At 42.0% G+C, this 19,419-nt stretch overlaps 2 protein-coding genes across 3 annotated transcripts; one reads left to right on the top strand and one right to left on the bottom strand.

Annotated features, from left to right (window-relative positions):
* Window positions 1-1,410: 1,410 nt before the first annotated feature.
* On the bottom strand, window positions 1,411-7,933 carry sdf2l1 (stromal cell-derived factor 2-like 1). The gene is made up of 3 exons (XM_085293669.1): window positions 7,700-7,933; window positions 2,114-2,310; window positions 1,411-2,018 (listed from the first exon to the last, which is right to left on the bottom strand). The coding sequence occupies exons 1-3, from the start codon at window positions 7,875-7,877 to the stop codon at window positions 1,740-1,742; spliced, it is 654 nt and encodes a 217-aa protein (XP_085149795.1). The 5' UTR covers window positions 7,878-7,933; the 3' UTR covers window positions 1,411-1,739.
* Window positions 7,934-9,755: 1,822 nt separating this feature from the next.
* Window positions 9,756-18,752, top strand: marveld2b (MARVEL domain containing 2b). 2 transcript variants are annotated; one of them, XM_085293664.1, is made up of 8 exons: window positions 9,756-9,892; window positions 11,974-12,316; window positions 12,434-13,200; window positions 14,355-14,390; window positions 14,485-14,663; window positions 16,178-16,349; window positions 16,427-16,477; window positions 17,684-18,752. In XM_085293664.1, the coding sequence occupies exons 2-8, from the start codon at window positions 11,989-11,991 to the stop codon at window positions 17,798-17,800; spliced, it is 1,650 nt and encodes a 549-aa protein (XP_085149790.1). In that variant the 5' UTR covers window positions 9,756-9,892; window positions 11,974-11,988; the 3' UTR covers window positions 17,801-18,752. The 2 variants fall into 2 exon arrangements, with proteins under 2 accessions (XP_085149790.1, XP_085149789.1); XM_085293663.1 differs by having other exon boundaries at window positions 11,974-13,200.
* The last annotated feature ends 667 nt before the right edge of the window (window positions 18,753-19,419 follow it).

The raw sequence follows: 19,419 nt of genomic DNA, 5'->3' as shown, positions 1-19,419 counted from the left end.
TCTCGGAGAGCATTCTCGCATCATGTGTGGAGCCTGGCCATTTAGCCACAATGTCCAAAATCTTACAGGCCGCATTGAATACTATTTGCACATTGATGCTGTGGAAATTCCTCCTGTTAACAAAGACAGCCTCGTCCTCTGATGGTGCAATTATTCTCACATGTGTTCCATCAATTACACCCACAACGCCAGGGAATCCTGCAATGTCCATAAATGCCCTTTTATGTGTGTGTAAAGTGCGGGCATCCAGCGGGAATGAAACAAATTGTCTCACAATATTAGGTTGTGACAAAGCTGTCAGTGTTTGGGTGATGACTGCTGACGGAGGATTGGGACAGACCCAAGTCATCACTGCTGCATTGTTGCATTTTCCCGGTTGCCAAATACCTCAGGGTTGTGATTACTTTAGTCTCCGGTGTAATAGCGTTGTGGCGTCGAGTTGGTGAAGTAATTGCATCTCTAAGGAGATCCACCACAAACATGATTCCTGCACGATCCAATCTGTAGCGTCTCAATAATTCCCTGTCATCCAGTGTTTGCAGGACATCTCTCCTGCCTCTTCTGTTGGCCATTTTGTGCAGCTACTTAGGGGAACTCCTAAGCCACTAAAAGTCCTCTTCCCTGCTCTTAGCAGATCTCACCTTAGGAGCCCTTTTAAGCGCTAGGAATCTCGAGGAATAGCTTTTATATTAACTGGGATAGTCGTGTCACTTTTAGGGGAAATTCTAAGAAAACGTCATGACTCTGAGAATTTTCTTAGAATTTGGCCGCTAGGAGCCACTTTTTGCACAAAGATTCTTTAGGGATACGGGCCCTGATCTCCATCACAGAGCCATTCTTAAAGTTTGCCTTTATGAAAAAACTAGAGTGCGCTTTCTAACATTCACACACTTTCATACTGCAACGTAGGGTTAGTATCTTGCCCAGACTGCTCGATCTCCTGAGCCACAGTAGAAAACTCACAGTGAGCAGAGTGCTTGTGGTCCCTTTGTGAAAGACCTCCAACATTGTGCTACGGGGGACTATGGGGTCACAAGATAAGGGTTTTCCTCCATTGCAACACTCTACAAAAGCGCAGTAAAACAATCAACTGTTACACATTACAATAAATAACCAAGCATTGTAATTGGACTCAGCACTGAGGTGGAGTATTCTGCCACCTTGTGAGTCTGGCAGGTTGTACACTGCAGTGTAAACAAAGGCTGACAGGATCAATAACGGAGCCAGTCTTGTGTTGTGCCAATCCCAATGCAGCAGCTAGAGTTAAGGTAGCAGGAGACATCTAGACAACCTGCTAAGCTTAGATAAGCTCAGCAAAGAATCCAGATACCAGAACCTTGCAAACACAGGAACAGTGGCGAAAAGACAGACAGTGAAGTGTGCTCTAATTACACCTATATACACCAAATATGAAATAAAGAAAGGCTTTATTACATACAGTACATGTCATTATGTATTTCTGGACAAAATTAATCAAATGATAGTTTTCTTCAGGGCTATAGCCATCCTCATGCATCTCCCCTGGCTCAATGTTATCCCTCATCACATTCTCCAAGGAAGAAGCTGAAAGAACATATTGAGGCTACACTACGTACACACAAATAATGCCTGCCAACCCCCTTCATGTCACAAAACACCCCGAGTGCTTCACATAGAAAAGATTTCTCAGTCAAGTCATACATCAGGTCCAGGCAGAAGCATGTCCATGCTCATGTCTCCTAATGATGATGATGATGATGTCAGAGTTCATCGTGGCGCAGCGGTTCCTGGCTGGGCTGGATGAAGACACCCTCCATAGTACGCCACCAGTTGTGCTGATTGGGGGAGCTCATGCCGTGCACCTCCCGCTGTCCACGTATGGGGTGGCCATACTGTTCGCCCGTCACACTCAGGAAGACGTCTGTGCCCAAGTGTTTGAAGCGCACAGCCTCGTCGCGCTCCCAGTGAATGCCTTCACACTGAACCGTCCACACGTCCAGGTCGTCACCCTCGCCATTCTCTCCGAAAGCACTCACCTCCTGTGGATGGTGCAGAGGAGAAGGGAAGCATTTGTACCCTGGTGAACATCCACATGTGTTTAAAAGAGCAAGAGAAACAGTTGTGTGTGTCTGACCTGGTTATTAGACAGAGGAGAGCTGAAGTGGTGTGTGTGGAGGTTTCGTCCAGTCTTCATGTGTGTGATGCGAATGGCCTGGCCACATTTGATGGGAGCACCACGCAGACATGGATTGTTGGGCTTCCCACGAACCTGCCAGTAGCTGTTGGCATCATCTGCATTCTCCACTCCAGTTACAGACTGCTGTCCACTGCCTACACACACACACACACACACACACACACACACACACACACACACACACACACACACACACACACACACACACACACACACACACACACACACACACACACACACACACACACACACACACACACACACAAAATTATACAATTAAGTGGCATCGAGGCATCATGCATTTATAGTACTTTTGATCTTGAATTATTAATTACTGTTCCACCAATGAAGCACAGAGTGCTCAGTGCATGCAAGCCTGTTAAGATTCAGCAGCCAAGTAGATAAAGACTTGTTGTTGAGCATTGTGCTCATAGAACAGGCTATATGCCCATTATATACAATTTCATTCTCAAGGTTTGCTAATATAACCAAAACCTTCTGCAGATGATCTCCAACTCTGCCCATTTACTTCAATAACAGTCTGCATTCCATCGAAATCACTAATTAGATGTTATGGCACAGCAAGAACATTACTAACCAAAATAACAACGTAAATAACGTTTCAACGTAACTTTATTATTCCATGAGTTATTTACAAGTTTCTCTTTGTTCACAGCCATTGACATGTCAAAGAGGTTAACACGTGAGGAGCGGATCACAATTGTGTTGATATCTGGTGAACGCAGTAACCGGGTCATTGCAGCAGATTTCAATGCAAGACACCCTACGAGACCACCCATCTCCCATGCTACAGTTAGCAAACTGCTTGCTAAGTTTCGCGAAACTGGTTCAGTGTTGGATTTGCCCAATATGTGGACGCAAGAAAACTGTCACTAATGAAGAAACAGCAGTGGCTGTCCTAGCTTCATTCAGCAAGAGCCCACAGCATAGCACGTCACTGGAGAGTGGCATTAGTCGAACTTCCCTTCGGCGGATATTAGCCGTGGGCCAGTTGAATGGCCCCCAAGGTCTCCTAATCTGACCCCCTTAGACTTTTATCTTTGGGGTCATCTGAAGGCAATTGTCTATGGTGTGAAGATACCAGATGTGCAGCACCTGAAACTACGAATACTGGAATGCCTGTGCTGGCATTTCTCCTGCGGTGTTGCTGTCAGTGTATGAAGAGTGGGAGAAGAGGGTTGCACTGACAATCCAACACAATGGGCAGCACATTGAACACATTTTATAAGTGGTCAGAAACTTGTAAATAACTCATGAAAGAATAAAGTTACGTTGAAACCAAGCACACCATTGTTTTTCTTGTGACATTACCAATAAGTTTGATGTGTCACATGGCCCTCTTCCTATTGAAAAAAAACAAAAGTTGTATCCAAGATGGCCGACTTCTAAATGGCCACCATGGTCACCATCCATCTTGAAGAGTTTGCCCCCTCACATATACTAATGTGCCACAAACAGGACTTTAATATCACCAACCATTCCCATGTTATTACAGTGTATCCATATAAATGGCCCACCTTCAGTTTTCAGGCCCCTCTTCTGTGGAACCAGCGCCCAGTTTGGATTCGGGAGACAGACACTATCTCTACTTTCAAGATTAGGCTTAAAACCTTCCTTTTTGCTAAAGCATATAGTTAGGGCTGGACCAGGTGACCCTGAATCCTCCTTTAGTTATGCTGCAATAGACGTAGGCTGCTGGGGGATTCCCATGATGCATTGAGCTTTTCCTTTCCAGTCACCTCTCTCACTCACAATGTGTTAATAGACCTCTCTGCATTGAATCGTACCCGTTATTCATCTCTGCCTATTCAACAGCATGTGTTTATCCTGTTTTCCTTCTCTCACCCCAACCGGTTGCAGCAGATGGCCGCCCCTCCCTGAGCCTGGTTCTGCTGGAGGTTTCTTCCTGTTAAAAGGGAGTTTTTTCTTCCCACTGTCACCAAAGTGCTTGCTCATAAGGGGGGGGGGGGGGTCATATGATTGTTGTTTTTTTTTTCTCTGTATCTATTATTGTAGGATCTACTGTACGCCTTGAGGCGACTGTTGTTGTGATTTGACGCTATATAAATAAAATTGAATTGAATTGAATATGCACTTCTCTCTGAAAACAACAAGTAGATCAACAGGCGCTGCTGAGGGACAATCAATAGGTTTTTGATATAGAATAAAACTCTTCCGTTAGAAATTGCTGGAGACTGTGTGCAGTCTGTAGGTTTATACTTGAGAGGAAACTAGCAGCGTTGTTACAAACTATTCTATGGTATCTTCCAGGTAATGAAATCCTAAAAACTTAATTCTGTTCATCGGGACGTAGGATATAAAGCCTTCCTGACAGAAGGAGTGAACGATGAAGGAAGTTCAACACAGTTGAGTTTTCTTTGAACATTGACTACCATAACAAAACTGAAATGCTATTTGGAGGAAATGTATATTGCCATGATTGTTATTGGGTTTCTGTGATAAGTCAGGCTCTCTACTTCAGGTTCTGAGCGCACTCACGAGAAAAGGACTGCATCATCCCATTGAGTGTGGGCTACTCCAATCAGACACGATCTAATGATGATAGAGATGACGATGACAACGACAAAAATCCAAACAAGAACATCAAGACAATATAACAGTAAAACGTAATGCTTTTGCAAGTAGGACAAGAGTTTAATGCAGTAGAAAAATCACTATTAACATTAATACTGATAGCGTAAAAATGTTACTGTCACACAGCCTAATATAGGAGACGTAGAAAACACTTCACTTTTGTCTGAAGATCACAGTGAAATTAATTAGATTCATTGATTCATTCATTCTTGGTGTATGTCCTGTGTCCTAGTAGTTGTAATTCTAGCAGTATAAATGAGAACAAGCAGCTTAATTCTGTATTTAGAATTATGTATGAAAACATTTGGCCATTCTGCAGCACCAGCTGAACACATGCACATTCCAGTGACAACACAGTGCAGTCTCAGCTGGTACTTTACAGCTGACAGTGAAGTTGAACAGCAGTCTAATGCACTTAAACATTCAAGAATCTCTTGCAGACAATTTTGAACCAAAACACATAACCTGCTCCCAACCAGGTTACCATGGTGAATAAGTTGCTATGGTGATTTAGCTGGGCAAAAAGAGGGCCAATTTTTTGACATAGAAAGAAAGGCTTTAAGGTCAACATAGCTCGCTACCCCATCAGTCTCGCTCTGTACACAAGATTATTCAACATCAGATCCTGTCACATCCACATGTTGAAGATCTTGTGTAAAAGTGGACGTCCCTGTTCAGACTTTAAGTATATATTTTATATTGTTATATATCAGGGATGTCACCAGAATTGATACTTATGATACCCTTTGATATAATATTTATAATAATGTGTATTTATTTAATTATCTGTCAAGTACCACTGGCATGGTAGGGAGCTTATGTACCAAGGCTGCAGTTTTTCCGGAACAGATGAGTCTAGCATACACTTACAATTGTTCTTGTCCATCCTTACATGCTGATAGGAAAAGAGCAACCACTAGCACAGGAAAAAAATACACGTGGAAGACTGCAGCTAGTGCAGCTGCCATTACAGCTCTGCCCAAACAACACTTGCAAGAAACCAGATTTGTTTTGTAACTGAATTTCATGGGCAGGTGTGGGCCATTCCTTTGTTATATAAATATCAACATCATCATTAGAGCTTAGAAAAACAAAACTAATATGTTACATTACTAAATCACTGAAGCTTGAGATGCTAGCTGCGTTTCCCAGAGATTTCACTTGAAACCACTGTGACACCTTGGCCCACCCTATCATGTGACCTACTGAGGTCACTTGACATAAGGTGTGAGTTGGGGTTTTGAATGGGTTAGAGACTCAAGATGTTCCCACCTGACAATACCGCCACATCAGCACTCATATAGTAGAAGAAAACTAGAAGCAAAGACATTGCAGTGCGTGTTTTCAAAGTATTTTCCACAAAGTCTCACCCTTTCAAACTGTTGCAACATGTCTTTCTGTATTATCTGTACATCTTTGAGCTTCTGCACTGATATGTCATTAAAATAGGGGTAAAAACCGACAAAATGATACGGTCTTCAACCCAGCTGCAGCAGTAACGGCACAATGTGCCAGGTTACGAAAATCAAGCTGTACATGACCTGCAGGAATGCCAGCTTGCAACAGTGGACAGGATGTCAACTTTGTTGTATGATGCTGCATGATCTCCAACTTCTCCTAACTAAAAGTCGCAATAAGGAAGGGGTGGGCATGTTTTACTGTCTCTGCTGCCTGCAGAGAATAGGTTTTTACCTTTACCCATTTTTCTAAAATGAAAGATGCTACGCCATTTGTCTGTCCATTTTACAATCACCATCCAATATAAAGCCCAGATTTGTAACTGTGTGCTTAATATGTGGAGCCAATTACCCTTTATGTTAAGCTCAATAAATTGAATATTCTATTCTGTGATGCAGCCTGTCAAACTTATAATGTTCTGACTACAGTTAGATTCAGTGTGGAGTTTGAATGTTCTCCACTGCCCTTTGTGCAGACTAGTGACCTGTCCAGGTGTGCCCTGCCTTTCCCACTATTACAGGACAGTTTGGTCCATATTTTGTGGGACAAATATACCTGTAGACCACCACATTTCATTTAAGCAGCTTTACAAAATCCACAGTCATCTTTATACACATGTCTGATTTCAATGGTTCAAAAAATTAACAGAAAACTGACTGACAAGTAGCTTGATAGCTGGGTGAGGCCTGCTCAACTGTCATTCCATAACAAATGAAGCAGACATAATATCTACATCTGAATTCAAAGTGTTGATTTTGTCATTTAAATGTGAGACCCAAAAGAGACGTCAGTGCAAGCTGACTTGACATCAGTTAAAGTCTAGGCTGTTCTATGATTTCAGCTATATTCACTTCTAAAATGACTTATCTGAGAAAGTTTGACGTCACATGAGGCTAAAGTGGATGTGCACTTGTCCCAGGCTGGCTACACATGTAACAAGCATTACCTCGCTTTCAAACCAGCAACTTTCAGGGACAAGGCCGAAACATCTGCTAGGACCGTAAGATATGAAAAAGAAGTGAGTTTCATAGTTTCAGTGAGTCACTGTTACAGTATGCAAACCTTACTTAAAGCCTCTCTACCAAATGGCAGATGTGAAAGTCAGCCTAACCCTGGTGCTTGATGGGGACGACCCCAAACTCACTGACTTAATGGATGCTCTTATAAAGCAGGTAACTCTATAATGCCAAACTGCACTGATGGGAATATCAGTTTCTCATTCTTGTGCTTATAGCACAAAAGCAGCACGCTCCCAAAGACTAACTAAGACATGCAATCATGGAGCGAACCTCTTCTTAACTTCAGCGTGGGGAAAGGTAGTCGGAAGTTGTGCTCGGGTTGAATTTCCGGGTATTTTTTGCTTCTACAAAGCTCTTCTAGCACAGTAAGCGCAATGCTGACGCCTCAGAGCTGCTGTGGCCGTACACCGGCAGCTCTCTGAACACTTACCTGAGCCGTACTTAACGTCGTGGGAGTGCAGTCGGACGTTGTGTCTGGTGTTAAACAGTTTGACTAGGGAGCCGCAGGTCACATAACTGAGCTCCGAGTCTCGTCCTTCACAGCTGGACCACAGCAGCAAGAAGAGCAACGACCTGATGAGCCCGCGGATAGTACCAACCACCTCCATCTTTGTGTCTCTGCTGTCATGACCGGCACTCACTTCCGAACCGCAATGCTGCTTTCCACCAATCACCACTTGACAAGTCCTAAAATACGGAAGACAATGTCAACACGTGATTGGTCAGAATAGGCATATGCGTCGTTATAACAGTTAACGACAAACAGTAGTAGGATTCATGCAGAAGCAGCTCCGCCCCTCACACGTTATTCCCGATTTAAACTGCCTGTCCCTCTGATGATGATGATGATGATGATGATGATGATTGGATAACCGTGGTACATTGGCATAAACATTAGTTGGCCTGGGAACTCAGATGAGCCGAAATAGACAAGATAAGATGTGGTTTTGCCACTCAGATGGATTCAGGTCAAATCTACTTAACAAATACTGTGAACAGTAAAATAAAATAAAAAATCTTCTCAAAAGACGAAATAGCATTTGGTGATGTTTCAGATCGTCGCTGACTGCAAAGGCTCTTCCTCCAGATAGCTATCAGCTACTACCAGTTGGCAGTGAGGGGAAGGGAGAAGAGAGCGGGAGGAGATGGGACACATGGCACCCACCACCTGTACAATTTAACATACACAGTAACCTGTCTAGTCTAGATGTGTTTATGTTATCTAATTTAGAAGCGTATTTCTATACATACAAGACAGAGAAAAAATTATGTATTAATTATGTATTGTCTTGACCACGAAAGTGCACTTATGTTCATGCCAGTGCACTGAATCATTATGCTGTCATCATTGATAGTCAGCTGTCAGCCTCTGATCTCTCTTCTGGCCTTTCTGAAACTTTTAAATAATATAGTTATTGTCACTTTGTATCGATACAATCCAGTTGCCCTCTGAGCACGGGGGAGTACTTCATTTGATCCAAAAAACACACTGAATGTAATGTACCCGATCATTATAAAGAACTTGGCAATGGTCACTGGTGGAATATCCTTCATTTCTAACACATGCACACACAAAGAGAGAAAGAAACAGGTGAGGGTGAGACAGAAGGATAAACAAAATAGCAAAGAAAAGAAAATAATTAAATCTAGAAGAAAAGAATAGAATCCGAATTTAGGTTCTCTCTTCTTTGGTTTACTTTTACATTGGATCGACTCACAAAGTGTCTGGGAGAAGACGTGCAAAGTAAAAGACGTATAAAACCATCAAATGTAATCTCATAAATTGTCAATAGTGAAATTTAAACTACCCTAAAATCCTAAATCCTAAAATTCCTACAACATAGCTATATGGATGTAGGTGCCATTTTTCAGCGTCCCTTTGGATTTCAGTATTTGATAAATGTTTTTTCCTGCAGATTGATTGACTCTGCCTGTTAATCATCACATCGGCCATTCAAAAAACGAGTCACTGGAATTAATATGTTTATTTTACTGCTCTGTGCATTAAACTATCAGACTGGTGGTTTTCTGCAGCATTAATTACATGTTCTGCAACAGTGCGGTATTTTGTTTGTATTTTTAATTTTTTTTATAGATTTTTAATCACCATCTCATAATGTCTCTGACTCATTAGGATCAGATATTAGGACTCATAAGGATCACCCTATGCTGAGGAAGTACATTTCTATAGAGTAAACTGCGCTCACATCTATCAAGAAATAAGGGGCTAAGCTACCGATATCACTTACGTTTCCAATCAACATTTTTTACAGTTATAATAAGTGATACTTTTTTTTTGCAAAAGAATAAAAATAAATGTATTAAAATATTACTTATAAAAACGGTTGTTGAAAGTCGCCTTTACTCAAGGGAACACAATAATGTGGCGTAAGAATTAGAGAGTGAGGATTCAGATGTGAAAAGAGGCCGTGAACGCATCGTGAGGCTGGCCGGACAGGTCAGGTAAGTTTTACCGCGGTGGGGAGGTGCGAGCACTTTGCTTTTCCGGCTCCTGACTGCGCTTTAACCACTGTTCATAGCGATGCCTGACCTATAAGTGTGAGAAAACAAAGACAGGAGGCTGTTGCCTGTGTCACAGACCAGCACCGACACCAGTGAGAAGGTAAGTCAGCGAATGAGTGAAGTTTGAATAGGAGGGGAACAGATGGACTTCCAGTCTGAAGTGCTCTGTGTGTTGTGGTCAAGCCGTGCACTCCCAGCTCTGCCACCCTCATCATGTGTCGGTGCGCTTTTGGGACCTGACGGTAAAGGCGGTACCTTGTGCTGATGTACAGACGCCCTTTGAAGAACCTGTGACCAACATAAGAGATTAAGCTAGGAGTCCTAAATAGTGTATATTTTGTGAGCCTTGAGTCATGGGGAGTCTGAGCTAAGCTCTGTAAAACTACAAATCTCTCCTTTAGTTTACTTATTGAGGAGTGCTGCCATGAAGCAAGAGAAAAAAACGTCCTATTGTGCAATGTCATACTGAGAATATTCTAGAAATATTCACAAATAACGTAAAAATGAAATTATTGTGAATGTTCTCTGTTTAAACAAAAACAACAAAACAAAACAAAATCTCTGATCTTGTGCTCATTTCTCGTCATTTTACTCATGGAATTAGCTGTTTTGCTACAGTTCCCTTAAGCTTTCCCAGTTTTTACAAATAACAGTTATATTAACTTAATAAATGGAAGATGCCTCATGTAGACAGCCTTGACTGAAAAGTCTGCTGGTGTGAGGCATTCACCATTTTAATTATGGCAAGAGTGCTGCTCTGCAGCCAAATGAAGGACAAGCGCTGAAACCTTGACCTGACTGATGAGATGTGAGACACAGTGGATTGCAGTCAGCTGCACCACACTTAGTGGCAGACAAGCCTACAGTGGGGACCTGAATTAAAGACTCCAGTGACCGAGAAATAGACTTGGTTGATGAAGGACATTTTCTTGTACATCACATATAAGAAAACAAGAAAGCTAGGAAATATTTATGTGGATGATACTTTCCCATGCTTCAAAATCGCCTCAAGGTGTTGAGAGATTATTGTATGATCTTTTAAGAAGACATGGTTCCTCTTTCATCTAAACCAAGCACAAAATTCCAAAACTAAGTTTAAAATAGCCTAAGCACAGTCTGGACCCAAACCTGCTGAGGTGTGAATGGTCAGTGTTTCCAGCATAAAGCAGTTCTGAAAAGGAAAAACAAGCCAAAATTCCTCCACAGCAGAGTTGGTGGGTATTCGGTATACCAAGTATTTATTGGAGCTCCTGTGTGGAGCACTGACACAGCAGTGCAGACTGGATAATCACAGTACTTTTATTATCTTAGAGGGATAATTTTGGAATTCGTAGACATTTAAATCCAAACAGTTTACTGTTCTTCAAATTGAGTAAAGACTGGTCACCCACCAGCAGACGAACAGTTGGCTTTACAGCATACGTTTTGCATTTATGACTCAATTAATGGAATTACATTACATTCTGAATTTGTTTCATCCAATTTGTGTCATCTGATCATTTATTAAAGTTCTCGCTGTAGCTGATATTTTTTTCTTGGACCTTGGCAAAAATTCAAAAGTACAGTGCTGTCATGATTTATGGAAAGCAGTGAAACTGTATCAGTGAACCTGCAAGGAGCAGAGGTATTCAAGGTGGATGAGTTTAAATACCTCCAATGGCAGTGCCCAAGAGAAATGAAGAAGAGAGTGCAGGCAGGGTGCAGTGTACAGTAATGAAAAGGAAGGTTTATAAGTAGGTAGTGAGACCTGCCATGATGTATGCTTTGGAGACGGTGGCACTGACAATAAGACAGAAGGCCAAACTGAAAATGCTCAGATGAGCAATCCAGGATTAGCAATAGGTACATTGGAGGGACAGCTCAGTCTGGGATGAGATGGTTTGGACATATGCAGTGGAGGGAGAGTGTCCAGTTTATCCAAAGGATAATGAAATAATGAAGATGGAGCTGCCAGGCAGGAGAAAAAGAGGAAGACCTCAGAGGAGGTTCATGGATGTAGTGACAGATGAGGATGCTGGGACAGGGTGAGATGGAGGCAGATGATCTCCTTTGGTACCCCCTAAAGGAAGCAGCTGCGAGAAGATGAGGAATGAAACTAAGGCCTGTGTTTTTATTTTAGAGGTGCTGTAAGTTCAGATCTTGGTACTATGCCATTGTAATCCTCTCTGTTTCTCTTTGCAGAAAGTCAAAGCTGCGATGTTTTCAGGAGTCTCCAGATTTGACCGAGTGAGGGAGATGCCACTCTATGACCAGGTCCCAGCAGATTCCCTGTATGGGGACCTTGCAATACCTCCACCTCCACAACTCCTGCATGGGACAGTGCCAGCTGTCAGCTTAGACTCCCTGCCCCCTCCCCCTCTACCTGAACAGCCACCTGTTGGACCTGAAGCTTTCTATCCCCCCAGCAATGACGACCCAATGGACGAAGACCGGGACGCTATGGACATTAAGCCAGTTCGCCGCTTCATCCCTGACTCTGTCAAGAACTTTTTCCGTGGCAACAGCAGTAACCGTGGTAGCAAGGGTGGGTCTGGCCCTGATTCCCCTGCTCCTTCATCCAAAAAGAGTGCTAAGTGCCACACCACATCAGGAGTCCCCTGCTCACCGCCTCACTCTGCCCCTCCATCTCCCTCCCTTCCAGGCTCCTATCGAGACCGCTATGGTGGCTCTGGAGGCAGCTACACATCTCAAAAGGAGCGAGATGGACTGCTGCTCGGTGCCGAAGCATTTGACTCTGCATCTGCAGTGCCCACCAATGTCTCAGTTCAGACGTACCAGGAGCGGGTGGAAGAATATCATGCGCGCTACTCCTACATGAAGTCATGGGCTGGCTTGCTAAGGATCCTGGGCGGTGTGCAGCTGCTGCTTGGAGCTGCAGTGTTTGCCTGTGTCTGCGCTTACGTTCATAAGGACAATGAGTGGTTCAATATGTATGGGTACTCTGGGCCGCAGCTGTATGGAGGGCTTGGTGGAGGCGCTGCTGCATATGGGTCTGGGGGTTATTTATACACAGGACCCAAGACGCCTTTTGTTCTGGTTGTGGCTGGCCTTGCATGGATAGTGACAGTTATTCTGGTTGTTCTTGGCATGACCCTGTACTACAGAGCCATCCTTCTGGATTCCTCATGGTGGCCTCTAACAGAGTGTTCCATAAATCTGGTGCTGGGTGTGCTCTATTTAGCCGCAGGATTGGTGTATGTGAATGACACAACTCGAGGGGGGCTGTGCTACTCGCCAGTCTTCAATAATGGAGTGAACGGTGCATTCTGTCGCACCGAGTCTGGCCAGACAGCAGCCATTATCTTCATCTTCATCACCATGGTGCTCTACTTTATTAGTGCAGCGGTGTGTGTGAAGCTGTGGAGACATGAAGCAGCCAGGATGAGGAAAGAGGGGCTGGCACAGGAGGTCTGACACACACACAAAAAGCACAAAAATAATATTCACAGCTAAATACCTAATCTGACCTTTAATGCAGAGGCCTGGAGATACTCCAGAGAACATTTTGGGGGCTTAGGGTTAAATTTGTCATGTAATAAAACATTAATTCTATTACATGACAGTGTACCCCAGTAAGTAAACTATCATGTTTTTGCACCCATCCTGTGCTTTTATATCCAAGATAAGAGATCAGCACATACAAAACCAAAACCTAATGCCAATCAATCCTCTAGAAAATAGAGTCAGCATTCCTGGACGCTGTTGTAAGACCGCTTTGTAAGTAATGTTAAGTAATCACCCGCTTCACTGGATGAGCTTTTTTTACATGCAACAATTTTATTTTCAGTGTAATTCAGTGTTATTTCTATTGCACCAAATGACAACAACAGCCACAGCAATTTCAAAGTGCATTACACTGTTAGGTAATAACCCTACAATAAAACTGAAAAGTAATACTGAGCAGTGATGCTTATCCTGTTGTGTTTTTGAATAGTTATGCCCCCCAAAGAACTAGCCAGCTGTTATTCTCTTTATCTCCAGTTTTTATTCTAATCTAATATTCAATTGTGTATAGAAAAGCATAGAAAAAAGTGCTTGTATGATTGGGTCAATAAGGCAAGTTCTATTGAGTGATCAGATGGAGTAGAAAAGTGCTATATAAGAGCCAGTCCATTTGTTTATTCGTGTGTTGCACACCTTGATGATTTCACCATGGAAATTAAGCTAAGAAACAAACTGAAGCCCAGCATTCTACAAGGAGAAAGATTATTCACAAGTGGATGTCAAAGCAAATTCAACCCAAGATCAGATTATGCACTGCTCAGAGACACAGTAAAACAACCCAAGAGCTTCATGTCAGATTGTACAGGCCTCAGTGAACGTGAGAGTTCATGACAGTAGAATTAATTCAATTCAATTCAATTCAATTTTATTTATATAGCGCCAAATCACAACATAAGTCGCCTCAAGGCGACTGAACAAGCGTGGTTTGTTTGGAAGGGTTGGGAGTAGAAAACCTCTTCTATCTAAAGAGAACATAGCATCACAGCTTAGGTTTTGCAGAGAGGGTGTATTTACCCAATGTCAGTAAACTCCTGTTTCTCTTTTTCATTACACAATAGATAAGAACCATTGGCTCATCTGTCCCACTCTCTATAGTAAGTATGAGAAAGTGTTTGAAATGTTCCTGCAGACACCAAGGTGCACACAGTATGTATGATCTGAACATGTGTCTATGTTTACCTGCCGCAGCTTGGTCCATCCTCCATGGTGTCGGAGCAGACCCCTCTCCCCACCATTCAGCCAGACATCATGGATGCTCCCAACCACTTAAAAGCTGCTCCTCTCATGGCACCAGAGCCAGAGATCCTCCGTGGTCACATACCAGCCGGACACATCCCCAAACCTGTTGTTATAGCCGACTATGTGGCGTGAGTATTACCATCTAGGTTTCGTCTTCCAGCTGTGTATTGTGCATTTAACAGGGAGGCCCTAGTGTAGTATCAGATGTCACATGTACATTTGACATACAAACAGACTGATTAAACACAGTCCCCAATTTTGTTCTCGTGTTGCAGTGTTTCCCTATTGTAGTGTCTTTACCTTACATTATAAAGTGCCTCAAGGGGACTGCTGATTGGATATGATGCTATATAAATAAAATAGAATTAAATTAAAGTGTTTTAACAGAAATAAAACCTCCAGCAGTGCAATGATGACCACTGTGTTTTTGTACATGGGTATTCTGGGAAAGCAGTATCACACTTACGTCTGTAAATGAAAAATACATAACTCCAAACCACCCAGAATGGTGTGACCTCTTTTAGTTTGTGAACACTCCAGTACAGACTATGTGAATTATGGCTCTTCTAGAAAACTCACTGCTACAAAGGCTGAATAACCATTTCACCAGTGCTACTGTTTGTCACACTTTCACGTTAGGCCCATCTCACACAAAGTGGCATACAGTTCATGTGTAGCTTGTTGCGCGTGTTTCTGTTTACACCATCTGATGTCCTCCTGTCGGTCCAGTTACTGGATCAACAAATTTAATGTTGGTCCAGGTTTCATCATTGCAAGTGACTAGTCATACTGTAGTGATGTCATAGCTTTGCGATGTGGAAACACCATCACATCACACACCAAACCCTCACCACAATCACACCTTGGCCCTAACAGCCCTCATTTTGGATTTTTTTTTTCTTGAGTGGACATCCGCAAAGCTATGACATCATAACTATGTTTGGTCAGATGCGATGTTGATCCTGGACAAATATTATTATGATGATCCAGGAACAACACCGACACACATCAGATAGACCTTCTGGCCCAGTGTGGGTAGGACTAGGAAGTGCTGGTCTTTGGCATTTAATGTGCTACACTGTCAAAGAATGCCCTATGGAGAATCAAAAATAAGTATTGCCACACATTTAATTCCTTTATCACTGAACTCCATTGTTATCCAGAAAGTGTCATCACACAGTGTCCTGCTGGCCTAAATACACAGCACAACTCTAAATGTGGGTTAAATCCACACTACAAATAGTACATTATTACTTGTGCTTGATAACAGTTTGCTAAAAACTCCTCTGACCAGCTCTAGTAGAACATTACTGAGCCTTCAAAAACAATTATTTTTTGAGTGCATATTTAAGCTGCCTTCACTGGTTCCTTTATGATCTTAGATCTTTTCATGGATTTGGTGTCAGTAAGACAAAAATTAAAGGTGCACACATGGTTTAGAAAGTAGTTTATTCAGTTACCAGTTTACCAAACTAACTATTTTCTAAACCATCCTCAGAAATCAGATTTTTATTAGCAGTTTAAGATCAAGAATAAGATAAGTAAGATAAGATAAAGGAGGGTATCCCAGTTAAACACCTGTGTTAGACACATTCAGCTGCCAGTGCTCCAAGAAATATTGTTTCCTTTGCTGTTTCTACAGGAAGTATCCCAGCATTTACACAGATGAGGAGAGGGACCAGTACAAGGCTGTGTTCAATGACCAGTATGCTGAGTACAAAGAACTGCATGCTGAAGTCCAGGCCATGGCCAAGAAGTTCGAAGAGATGGATGAAATGATGGCGAACCTTCCATCCCGGCCCTCCAGCCAAATGGTAATTTTGCTAGCGAGCAGATAGACAGACACACACATTGTAACATTACATCCAGTAACACGTTTGCTTTGTTTCAGGAGAAGGAGCGGATAAATGGTATTTTAATGGAGTATCAGAGGAAGAAAGCTGTGAGTATACATCATGAATTGTTGTCTGTCAGACTGGGGTCTTAGGGAAGGGGTGTTTCTGTAAAAGATATCCCTTCATGTCTCTGTTAATAACAGTTATTATTTTTAATAATACTTAGATCAAAGAGCTGCCCCACTAACACTCTGTTGTGCTTTCATATATTTGGGGGGGGGGATGTTTTACAGAAAGGTTTGGATAAACCAAAAAACCTAGCAGACACTTGTTTGAGTGCATAACTCCAAACTCTCATCAAACCTCAGAAGAATCTATTTACAACATATGAATTTGTTTGGAAAATAAATGCAGTTTTTCAGCTGAGTCACACTTGTCTCACTAACCATTATATATCGTTCTTGTGTTAGACTCATATTTTTGTAGTTTCCAGTATTTGTTTCATTATTGTTTTATTTTTATCCATCCATTTTCTGTCACTTCACTGGGCTTGGGTTGCGAATGCAACAGTCTGAGAAGGGAAGTCATTTTTAATTGGACTTTAGTCAAGGAACTGAAACCCCAGAGGTTAATAATCTAGTGCTTTACTGCGCAGCATTAATCTAACATGGTTTTTTATTACAGGAGCATCCTCACCTCCCTGACAAGAAAACAAATAAAATAAAAATAAAACCTACAAGCAAACATATAAACTCCTCATAGAAGGGTCATACCTGCTGAATATCCAAACCCAGTGCACAGTACCACTTAAAATGAATAAATCATTAAAAAAAAAGTTTAAAAAGTGTTCTTCCCTTTTATTTTAGTGAAAAAGCACAAGTAAATTGTTTAAATTTACTTCACATCCACTGTCACAGATGATAGATGAGTTGGTTTTCTAAGTCTCTCTGCTGCTGTACATACAAATCCTACTACAGGAATCAGAAAAATGCAGATGCCAAATCACCTTACTGTTGTGTGGTATAGCAGGTGATGGGTAATGGCTTTTGTAGGATAGAAGGCCATAACAATGACAGTGATTTGGAGCTCTAGCTCAGATTAATCATGGCAGCTTTCTTGTACTATCTATCCTGTTTTCATATTTTGACAAGCAAACGAACACTGAAAGTCTGAAAAACCCAACTTGAGACCTCTAATGGTGTGTCACCATTAGGGTTCAAATGTACTGCCTGGTTTCTTAATACTTGTGTGGTTTACTGAAATCTTTGTGAAGAAATGTACTCAATTTTACTGATTTATGTTTTCCTTGTTAGGACCCAACATATTTGGAAAAAAGAGAGAGGTGTGAGTATCTAAAGAACAAGCTCTCTCACATCAAACAGAAGATTCAAGAGTACAACAAGTCCGTGGGCTACAGCGATGCCAACTAAGCAGTTAACACAGGTGTGCTCAGGTGTGCTCTGTGACAACACAACAGTGGGACTGTGGTGTAAATTTAAAAAAGACGCTTGTCTCTTCCAAGTGAAACTCCCCGTTACTGCTGAACCATAATTCCTGACAACAGAGGTGACATTATCACATTGAAATAGGTGGAAAACACTGCAGTCACTCCATCATGATGGATGGTAGACTCACTGTCACTAGAAGGAACATCGTCTGGGATGTGTCGTCATTATAGAGGGAATAGTAAAAGTCACGGAAACCGTAAACTTCAACAGAGTGTTGGTAAATGAACATGCACACAGCACTCCCCGATAGTTGTAAAAGAACATATTGGGGATTTTGCTGTTTTAGAGACTGTAAGATGGCCATGTTAGCTTAGCATAACAGCAACAACAGCAACTTCAAAAGAACACTGGTAGACAAGCAAAGAGATGAAATCTTCATGTTGGATGTTGCTATGGAAACTTTAATACAGTTACTTTTATTCATGGGCAAGATAATAAAGATAGTTGACTGCTTTCCTCTGACTGGACACTGTTTTTTTTATCTGTAGTTTTGGTTTGGGGTCATATGATAGATATGTGTATTTGCCTTATTTTGCATTTAAACATGAAACCTGTGCTCTGAATTTATATTTTTAACTATAATGTAAATTCTGCTTTGTGATTTGTACAACTTTGCCATAGTAAATATGTGTTTAAAATTGGCTGACATGGTGGTGCAATGGTTGGTACGGTCAGTCCACATGATGAACAGATTCTCCACAAGAGATCTTTTAGGTGCTTGAAGTTAAAGCGAGATGAGGAGGTAGGGAACGCATCACAGGACATTAAAGTTTCCCAGCAGAACCTTGAATCAGTTGACTATTTGAACTCTGACCTGTCTCCGACCGCACAGCTCCATGAACACCAAGCTGTCTTCTGGTACCTTTCTTTTGTAACCTTCATTAAAGTTTTTTGTTTCTATCAATGTGTGCTGCAGTGCCTTCCTTTAGTGCCAGGTTGTTGTTTTCTACTCACTGTTCATTTCATGGGAAAACCTTTAAAGCCGACCACTCTGTTCAAGGAACACAATATGACTCTTGGTGCCAAAAATCCTTATGCCAACTCCCATGACCCCTACCTGAAACGGTGCCCATTGAAAGATTGGTAATAAGTTCTGCTTCCAGGGGTTTTAATTTTGCAGCTACTCTGATGAATAAACTAACAGCTATCCAAAAACAGCAGACCCAGCGACATTTTCCTGCAGCAGCTGTTCCTGAAAAACTCAGTATTGTCACTCACACCAAATTTAAAATGGACTTTGAACAAAGAGTTTCTCTGCATTCACGTGTTAAGTAAGAGTATTTGTATAAATGAAAATGAATACAAAGACAGCAGTGACACTGATAAATGGGTAAAGGAATAGAATATTTTCTCAAGGTGTGTCTGCTAGAAACTGTCCAAAAAGCAAAGAAACATGCGGGCTACTAGAAGTGGTCTACTGATGCAGGGGTCAAGGTGGCTGCTGGACTCACAGCGGTGCACTGAGCAGAAGCTCTACCTGCAGAACAGGTTTGACAGGTTACTGTTTGTCCTACCAAGTTTCACAACAGTAGGAAGACGGG

The sequence above is a fragment of the Mchenga conophoros genome, linkage group LG12, assembly GCF_057382185.1.
Source record: "Mchenga conophoros isolate Kocher_MC1m ecotype Shallow Benthic linkage group LG12, M_conophoros_male_GT1.1, whole genome shotgun sequence".
Lineage (NCBI taxonomy): Eukaryota > Metazoa > Chordata > Actinopteri > Cichliformes > Cichlidae > Mchenga > Mchenga conophoros.
This window is presented reverse-complemented; position numbering and strand designations above follow the sequence as displayed.

Coding starts and splice junctions, on each gene's coding strand:
- sdf2l1 (XM_085293669.1), bottom strand. CDS start 7,877: ATGGAGGTGGTTGGTACTATCCGCGGGCTCATCAGGTCGTTGCTCTTC. Junction 2,311..7,699: donor CGACGTTAAGTACGGCTCAG/GTAAGTGTTCAG, acceptor GTGTGTGTGTAG/GCAGTGGACAGCAGTCTGTA. Junction 2,019..2,113: donor CTCCTCTGTCTAATAACCAG/GTCAGACACACA, acceptor CACCATCCACAG/GAGGTGAGTGCTTTCGGAGA.
- marveld2b (XM_085293663.1), top strand. CDS start 11,989: ATGTTTTCAGGAGTCTCCAGATTTGACCGAGTGAGGGAGATGCCACTC. Junction 13,201..14,354: donor AAGAGGGGCTGGCACAGGAG/GTCTGACACACA, acceptor ATTACACAATAG/ATAAGAACCATTGGCTCATC. Junction 14,664..16,177: donor GTTATAGCCGACTATGTGGC/GTGAGTATTACC, acceptor CTGTTTCTACAG/GAAGTATCCCAGCATTTACA.